A 9,646-nucleotide genomic window follows, 5' to 3' on the forward strand; every position below is an offset into this window, starting at 1 on the left:
GATGAACCCGCGTGGGGATTATTTATCTGGTGCAGTCTTATCAGCCTGACGGTAAGGGTCAGTGTGTTTGGTGACATCTGGTGGTGGTGATATGTTTAACTCAGCAATACCATCTTGGAATCACAGACATTTGCTGATTTAAACTGAATAGGACTACACACAGATTTTTTGGAACTTTTATACGCTTGTTGTCTAGCGCTGCACCTATTATTTTATATATTGTGTCTACAGGATAGGCCGATAAGGAAAATTTCCCCAGTGAGCACAAAAAAATAAAAAATAAAAACACAATAAAATCTTATGTAAGTTATGTGCACTCCATTCACCCATTGTGGTTTTAAGGTGGAGTGCCATCTAGACCATGGTCCCTGTAGGTCATTCATCTGATCCCAATCAGTGTATATAGGTGCCTTATGGCAGGTGAATTTTGGGGTTCTTCTAGAGTTACATATGTCCCTGCATCTATTGTTAGGACCACCTTATAGTTTTAGAGGGAGGGATTGAGGTCTTGTGTGGCAGGGGCAGGGGCTGGTTAATGGTGTGGGGGGGGGGGATAAATTTGTGATGCTGTTATTTTGTATATGTTCATACAATAAACTTTTGAGGAGGTAGCTCTTGGGTGTGTAAATTCTCTTCAGTTAATTTTTTGAATTCTTGGTTTATTGGTTCCTTGTGATTACACCCACCCTCTATGCCAGGGCAATGTCACTTTGATATTAATAATACTGCAGGGCTCCCAAAACCAACAACTGTTTGGTTATAAAATAAATTCTGACAATGACTTCACCCTTTCCTACTCTATCCTAAATGAAAAAAAAAAAAAAAAAAAACATTGGCTTTAGATATATTTTAAGTAAAGCTGCAAATTCACCGCTTTTGGAGGTGTGGCCTGGATCTGGGTTCGCGCTATCATATTTTTTGGCTTTGTCCTCACATACAACCCTTTTGGACTGCAGTGATGACGCTAATTCAATCATTGACAGGTTTGTCCTTGCCCCTTGATCCTATTCATTACCTACTGGGTCTTCCATTCTCTGGTGTCTCCAAGCCTGTCAATCGTTTGATTTCCTATCTTCTCTTGGCCACCAGGAGGGCCATTCTGCTCTGTTAATTGTCAACGGAGGCCCCTGATAGATCTCTATTCCTCTGACTGGTGGCGGAGATCCGGAGGATGGAATTTTTAACGGCTGCAGTTTATGATGATGTTCCTTGGTTTAATGCAATTTGGGAAAGTTTGGACCTTTTTGACCTTAATACTGACTAATTTTCTGAGGTTCCCTCCATTTTGTAGAAACTATACCGCACCTATCACTTCCGTCATGAGACCTTCCCCCGAGCCTGGCTTAGACCCAGGGCTTTTGCACTGTTTTTTGCAGGCACTACTGGTTAGATAGATTGTTCTTCCCCCTCCGGGGGTACACTCCTTGCACCTATCACAGGAAATGTTACACGTTGCTTGCTCTTCTGATGCTTTTCTTTCCCCCTTTGTTTTCTTTCTTTTTATTTATGTACATGTCTTGATACTAAGGTTATTTGCACTATTTTTTGTTTCTCATTTGTGCTTTATTCTTTTGTTGTATATGTACTTTTCAAAATAGGTGCTTTTTTGTCCCTTGTTTGTATGTTATCTTCAAAAATAAATCCAAATATAATTTCAAAAAGAAAGGTGCAAATTTAAAAGCATTAAAATAAAATGTAAAATTACATTAATATAAAGTTAAAGCCTATATGATATTTTAGTTATTAGATCTACTTTAACTTGCCTTAATGCCATTGAAGATTAACAAATCAGGGCCTATCTCTGAATTTCCAGTAGTAAGGTCTCACTTCATGGCAAGATACTACAACCACTTGGGTTCTGTGCAGAGAGAAGAGAAAAATTACCAGTCTACCTAACTGAAATGTTATCATCTATCAAAATGATTGCATTTGGTCTCATCTTTGAAACCTAGTTTTTTGTCCCCATCATACAAGTTGGACGTGACACAAATTCAAATGGTCATTTCTTTCAGGTAAGGTGATAACAAAGTTTTATTTTATTTTTTGTTTCTGAAGCGGCAGAAATAATTTACTTTTCTCAATCTTTTGGATGATGGACAATGGATATTACACAGCTCAGTGCATCCTGCAGTTACAGGCAATTGGTGCTCCATGCATCCATGTTACAGCCAATATTTTGTAATTTTGGTGAAAAATTTTAACATTTATCATGGCTGACATAAACAAGAAATCGGTTCAGTTTTTCTGTGCACTATTTCAGTCAACATCTTAACTTTCAATAAATTTTTATTGAGTAAATAAAGATAACAATGCATCAGAATTTCAAAAAAGTATTATGAAGGGTGATACAACAGTAGAAGAATGTTACAAATCAACTGATAAGCATATTCATCCCATTGGCATAACTAGGGCTTACTATAGGACAAGAGGGCGATGATTGCGACATTCCTTATTAAACATGAACATAGTAGTGAAGTGAAGTTCAAAATCTGGTATAAACAGCCCTATTGGTAAAGATAACATCCTGGTCCCATCCCTGACCTCCAGAGCCCTTTCGGGAGGAAAGGTATCTACAATATCTAGAAGGCAAATAAGGCAGGTCCAGCCATAACAGAATAAAAAATGGAAAATCCGGGGAGAGAGGAACATCAGACCCGTCGTCCCCATACCTTTAGCTTATACCAAAAGGAACAGTACCTATAAAGAAAAACTGAACCCTTCATCGTATGGTGCATTATGGAAAGTGATAAGTGTTTCAATGAAGTCAGGCAAAAGGGCATACTGGTCTAAAGTGGGAGAAGGAAAGAGACCAGGGGGGAAGGAGAGAAAAGGGATAAAGAGGGGGGAGAAAGAAAAACAGCAGGAACGCTAAGGGACAGCCGGTCTCCAGGGCCGTTGGCGAATATCGTTTAATTCAGGTTCACGCCGGGAACCAAAGAGATTCCCACATATGTGGCCCAAGGTTCCCAGATTCTTTCAAATCTTGACACTGTGTCCGTAAGCACACTTACCATTCCTTCCTGGGCCATAACCCATGTGATTTTATTGCGTATCTTCCGGACGGAGACTGTGGGCTTTTTCCAAGCTCCCGCAATAGAGAGCTTAGTACCAAGTAAGATGTACCGAATCAACTTTTGGGCATGTTTCGGCACCCCAGGAATGTGTTTATTTAGGAGGGCTATTTGGGCCGTTTTAGGAATTCTGTGGTTAGTGACCTTGTAGATCATATGAAAGATCCGATCCCAAGTGCCTCTTAAACGCGGACACTCCCACCATATGTGGATCATAGACCCCGAGAGCTGACAGCCCCTGAAACAAAGGGGTGAGGAGGAAGGAAACATTCTATGTAGCCTCGTTGGCACCAAGTACCAACGGGTTATGACTTTTAAGCCCGCTTCCATTAAAGACACGTTGCCTATCCCTTGAAAAGATCGGAAGCATGCTCTGCCCCATTCCTCCACATCCCAAGATTCTGCCAACTCTGATTCCCAAGCCTTCATATAAGGCAATTTGTCCCGTATAGAAGCAAGTGACAGGTATATTGGAGAGATGCCCCCTCTCTGCTCCCTGGAGTTACAGCACCATACCTCGTAATCTGTGAAGGATAGGGGGGAGCCTCCTTAGCTGAGATTGATGAAAGAAAATGGGAGATTTGATAAAAACGGTATGTTTCAGATTTTGGCATTTTAAGCTTGTTAGTACAATGTGCAAGGGAGAAGGGTCCGTTTTGTGTAAAAAAGTGTCCGATATGATAGAGGCCCTTGTCTAACCACCACTGGAACGCCTTGATGTCCATCCCGGGGGGAAAGGTCGGATTGTGAAATAGATGGGATAACGGACACATTCTAGAGGTAAGGGAGGGCAAATGCCTTAGTTTGTCCCATAAAGTGAAGGAGGATGACAGAACCGGGGATAGAATGGGAGGCCTATTTTTAGGGGGGCACCAGAGAAGAAAATCCAGTGTGTAAGAGGGTACTGCTTGTCTTTCTATTTGAACCCAATCTGGCTTTTCATAGCGTGAATATACTACAGATAGTTGAGCCAATCTGGCTGCTTGGTAATAAAGCCAGAGATTGGGAACTCCTAGCCCTCCTTGTTTCCTCGGACCGTACAGAATCTTGCGAGGCAATCTGTATCCCTTGCTACCCCAGATAAATTTAATGAGTGAATTTTGAAAATATCGTAGCGGGGCCTTAATTTCTATATTCAATATTTTAAATTGTCATAAATTAGGTTTATTTTAAGTTCTAGAAAAATGTGAATTGTATTTTATTTATAGGCTTTCTCTATGGAATTTATAAACATGAAATGGCAAAAAAAGAAAAAAAAATTGATGGAAAGCTTTATGCAACTTTCTTATTTTTAAAGTATTTTGGATTTCAGATTGAGATATCAGTTTATAAATACATAACATTTTGTTACGATGAGAAATCATTCAATACTAAATGAATTCATTCTTTCTGGATTGTCTGACCGTCCGGCTCTTCAGATCCCTCTCTTTCTCTTCTTTCTTCTCATCTACCTTCTGACATTATTCTGGAATGTGCTGACCATTGTCCTCATAGTCACCGACTCTCACCTCCATGTTCCTATGTATTTCTTCCTTTGGAACCTGGCTGGTTTGGACCTCTGTTACTCCACATTAACTGTCCCACGTATGTTATTTGACCTTCACACCAAGACAAGAAAAATTTCCAAAAAGGCTTGTATAACCCAACTATTCTTCTTTCTGTTCTTTATCGGTTGTGAAGATTTTCTGTTGGCTGTCATGTCCTATGATCGGTATATCGCCATTTGTCAGCCATTACATTACACACAGATCATGAGTTGGAAAGTGTGTATACAGTTGGTGTCCATCACATGTTGTCTCAGCTTTGCCCATTCTTTGGTTCATACACTTTATGCCTTTAAATTAACATTTTGTGGATCAGAGATTATAGAAAACTTCTTCTGTGACCTTCCACAATTGTTTCAGATCTCCTGCAGTGACATCTTCATCAACATTCTGCTTGTCTTTATCTTGGGTTGCATCCTTGGAGCTGTATCTCTAACAACGATCATCCTGTCCTATGTCTATATATTCAAAACTGTTCTTAAAATTCAAGCTAAGGGCAATAGGAGTAAAGTTTTCTCTACTTGTAACTCTCACCTGACATTGTTGTTTATGTATTACGGCTCTGCAACGTTCAATTACTTTTGGCAAAGTGCTGGTCATCATTTTTCTGGTGACAAAGTGCTGTCCATCTTTTACACGGTGATCCTTCCTCTCCTCAATCCTCTCATTTACAGTCTGAGGAACCAGGATTTTAGAACGGCATTTCAACGTGTTTTCAGGAAGATCTTCCCACAAAAATAGAGAAAGATGCAAAAGTACCTTCCTTTGACCTACTGTATATAAGAAATCATTTGAGCAGCTATTTATTTTAACCACTTGACCTCCGGAAAATTTACCTCCTTCATGACCAGGCCATGTTTTGCAATACAGCACTGCGTTACTTTGACTGAATATTTTTTCCCACAAATAGAGTGGTTTTTGATCACCAATTTTGTTTGTGCTATAAACAAAAAAATACTGACAAATTTGAAAAAAAAAAAAATAATAATTTACATTCTGCTATAAAACATATCCAATAGGGAAAAAAAAATAAAATAAATCAAATTTCTTCATAACTTTAGGCCACTATGTATTCTTCTACTTGTTTTTGGTAAAAAAAAAAAAAAAATCCAAAAAAGCGCATATTGATTGGTTTACGTGAACGTTATAGAGTCTAGAAACCATGGGATATATTTATGGAATTTTTATTTATTTATTTATGTTTTTTACTAATAATGGTGGTGATCGGTGACTTATAGCAGGACTGCGATATTGCAGCAGACTATTGGACACTAACTGACACCTTTGATAATTTGTGGGAACCAGTGACATATAGAAACATATAGAACGATCAAAGGGTTAAATGTGTGCCTAACCACAGTTTTTGTGTACTTTCACTAGGGAAAGAGATCAGTTTTTGTCCTTTCTTTACAGAGACACAGAATACATACCTTCCCCCTTGACAGAACTGGGATAAGCTTTGTTTACATAGGAAGAGCTCAATTCTTTTTCTTTTACTGATGATCAGCGGGTGTTGGAGGACATTGAGTCCCCAGGACCCTCAGATCAGCTTCTGCTGGGAATTGCCCAGGCGGAAGTGCAGGATCACGTATACAGTATATAGGTGATCCTATACACAGCTGTAGCAGTAAAAGTGCTATAGGGCGGTCAGCAAGTGGTTTAACTACTTCTGGACTGGAAGATTTTCCCCCTTAATGACCAGGCCATATTTTTGCAATTCGGCACTAGACATATGCCGGTTTTCGGTAATTCGATATATCGCGGTATTGCATAGCCACGGTATTGTTATTGTGGCATTTTTAAAATACCGAGTTTCTCTGTCAAGTCTGCCTGACTTGTGAATTGATACATTTCAGTGAGCTGGATGACTCATTCACTCACTCAGCTAACACCTTTCAGCATTAAGTCTCCTAACTATAAACAAAAATGATTACATTTGTATCTTTTCCTTCCCTCTGCCAGGGAGAAAGGAAGTTTAACCTCTTAAAGACTGGATCTTTTTCTGACACTTGCTGCTTGCAAGTTAAAATCAGTTTTTTTTTTGCTAGAAAAGTACTTAGAACCCCCAAACATTTTATATATTTTTTTAGCAGAGACCCTACAGAATAAAATGGCGATTGTTGTAATATTTTATGTCACACTGTATTTGCGCAGCAGTCTTTCAAACGCAATGATTAGACTTTAATGAATAAAAAAAAAAAAAAAAACGTAACAGTAAAGTTATCCCAATTTTTTTTTTTTTTGTTACACAGAGAATCGTGAGAGAATCGTGATCTTTATTCCAAGCTAAAAAATCGTGATTCTCATTTTGGCCAGAATCGTGCAGCTCTAATAAATATATATATACACACACACACGCCTAGCAGCCCACATTACATTATTATATAGCCATCAAGCAGTGTCTGGCCTACCTGGTGATGACTGGTCCTGGCGCTCTGATCCGATGGCCTGGTCTTTAAAGGGGCAAATCCTTGCGATCCAGAAGTGGTTAAACCTGCAGGAGGACCGGTGTTTTTATCTATTAATGACTTTACTATTGCTTTAGGCCTGGTTCACATGTATGCGGGTTGGTGGTTCACATGTATGCGGGTTGGCGGTTCACATGTATGCGGGTTGGCGGCCCACATTTGCACAGGCATAGCAGCCCATTGATTTGAACGGGCTGCTATGCCCTCATTTTCCGCAGAAAAAAGGTGCATGCAGCATTTTTTTTAAATTCAGTGGCCTTGAAATCCATCCTGCTTTTGCACCATGCGACTAACCTGCAGTTCCTGCTCTGGCAAGCTTTCTGCATTTTTTGTATACGTGGGCACGGCATTTAAAAATAAACAGTTTGCGTGTGCAGCAACGGCAGGTAAGTCGCATGGTGCAAAAGAAGGATGGATTTCATGGCCACTGCATTTTTTTAAATTCTGCATGCACCTTTTTTTTAGCTGAAAACGCAGGCATAGCAGCTCAAGCCCATTCACATCAATGGGCTGCTATGCCTGTGCAAATGTGGGCCCCCAACCCGCATACATGTGAACCAGGCCTAAAGCAATAGTAAAGTCATTAATAGATAAAAACACCGGTCCTCCTGCAGGTTTAACCAATTAATGACTTTACTATTGCTTTAGGCCTGGTTCACATGTATGCGGGTTGGGGGCCCACATTTGCACAGGCATAGCAGCCCATTGATGTGAATGGGCTTGAGCTGCTATGCCTGCGTTTTCAGCTGAAAAAAGGTGCATGCAGAATTTAAAAAAATGCAGTGGCCATGAAATCCATCCTTCTTTTGCACCATGCGACTTACCTGCCGTTGCTGCACACGCAAACTGTTTATTTTTAAATGCCGTGCCCACGTATACAAAAAATGCAGAAAGCTTGCCAGAGCAGGAACTGCAGGTTAGTCGCATGGTGCAAAAGCAGGATGGATTTCAAGGCCACTGAATTTTAAAAAAATGCTGCATGCACCTTTTTTCTGCGGAAAATGAGGGCATAGCAGCCCATTCAAATCAATGGGCTGCTATGCCTGTGCAAATGTGAACCACCAACCCGCATACATGTGAACCAGGCCTAAAGCAATAGTAAAGTAATTTATAAACAACACCTCCTTCAGGTTTAACCACTTCTTGACCACAAGGATTTGCCCTCTTAATGACCAGGCCATCGGATCGGAGCCGAGCGCCAGAACCAGTTATCACCAGTTAGGCCAGACACTGCTTGATGACCTATTTTAGGCCTGGTTCACAGAGTCTGTACTGACTGACTATATAATAATGTGCATAAGTGAACCAAAGCCCCTAAATTCAGCAATGAAATTGAAGTGAGGTGGAAATTTAATAATTTAAATTTAATAATAGAATACCGTGATAATACCGTATACCGTGGCAAAACCTTAATCAATTAATCGCAGCATGAAAATCTGATACCGTCACAAGCCTATTCGGCACTACATTACTTTAATGGACAATTGTGCGGTCGTGTGACGCTGTACCCAAATAAAATTTATGTCCTTTTTTCCCCACAAATAGAGCTTTTTTTTGATGGTATTTGATCACCTCTGCGATTTTTTTTTTTGCGCAATAAACGGAAAAAGAGCGACAATTCTGAAAAAAAAAAACAATATTTTTTACTTTCTGCTATATAACATTCCCCCCCCCAAAAAAATTAAAAATACATTTTTTTTTAACATTTTAGGCCAATTTATTTTCTGCTACATATTTTTGGTAAAAAAAAAATCGCAATTTGATTGGTTTGCGCAAAAGGTATCGCATCTTCTAACTATGGGAAAGATTTATGTCATTTTTATTGGTTTTTTTTTTTTTTACTAGTAATGGCGGCGATCTGTGATTTTTAGCGGGACTGCGACATTGCGGTGGACAGATCGGACCCCTAACTGACATTTTTGACACTTTTGGGGGGACCAGTGACATTACTACAGCAATCAGTTCTAAAAATATGCACTGTTACTGTAAAAATTACATTGGCAGCGAAGGGGTTAACACTATGGGTGATCAAGGGGTTAAATGTGAGCCTAGGGGAGTGGTTCTAACTGTATGGAGGCGTGGCTTGTGAAATGATCATAGAGACCTGTGTTCCTATATAGAAGGATCACAGGACCTCTGTGATCATTCCAGCTCCCCATCCAGCTGCCCATCCTGGTGGTGAAGGAGGAGGTGGTAGGTTTTCTTAAACTGCAGTGGATATTAGTGAGGGAGGTCATCAACCTGGCTTTGGCAGGGGTGCCTGGATCACAAGGCTGGCTGAACAAAAATATAAATCCCGTAGCAGGACCTTGAGAACCCTATCCATTCAGCGTGGGGGATTTCGGTCTAGGGGGATCAGAGCCCAGCAGTCACCATTTCCTTGACCAGGAGGGTCATAAAGCACTATTGGTTTCTTTGCCGTAAGGCATTTGAGACCCACCATATCTGGTGAGTTTACACCTTACCTTTTTTCCTGAAGTCACCTTTATGATTGGACTTCCTGGAACATTGGAGGATCCAACATTCAGCACTTGCACTTTTTCTGGCACCTTTTTGGACTATT

At 40.1% G+C, this 9,646-nt stretch overlaps 1 protein-coding gene across 1 annotated transcript; it reads left to right on the forward strand.

Annotated features, from left to right (window-relative positions):
* Nucleotides 1-4,423: 4,423 nt before the first annotated feature.
* On the forward strand, nucleotides 4,424-5,356 carry LOC309558883 (olfactory receptor 5AR1-like; the record flags this gene model as incomplete). Its single annotated transcript, XM_082261973.1, has 1 exon — nucleotides 4,424-5,356. One exon carries the CDS (start codon nucleotides 4,424-4,426, stop codon nucleotides 5,354-5,356), a length of 933 nt encoding a protein of 310 aa, XP_082118099.1.
* Nucleotides 5,357-9,646: the final 4,290 nt, after the last annotated feature.

The sequence above is a fragment of the Pelophylax lessonae genome, assembly GCF_965119305.1.
Source record: "Pelophylax lessonae genome assembly, chromosome: 6".
In the NCBI taxonomy this organism is placed as follows: Eukaryota; Metazoa; Chordata; class Amphibia; order Anura; family Ranidae; genus Pelophylax; species Pelophylax lessonae.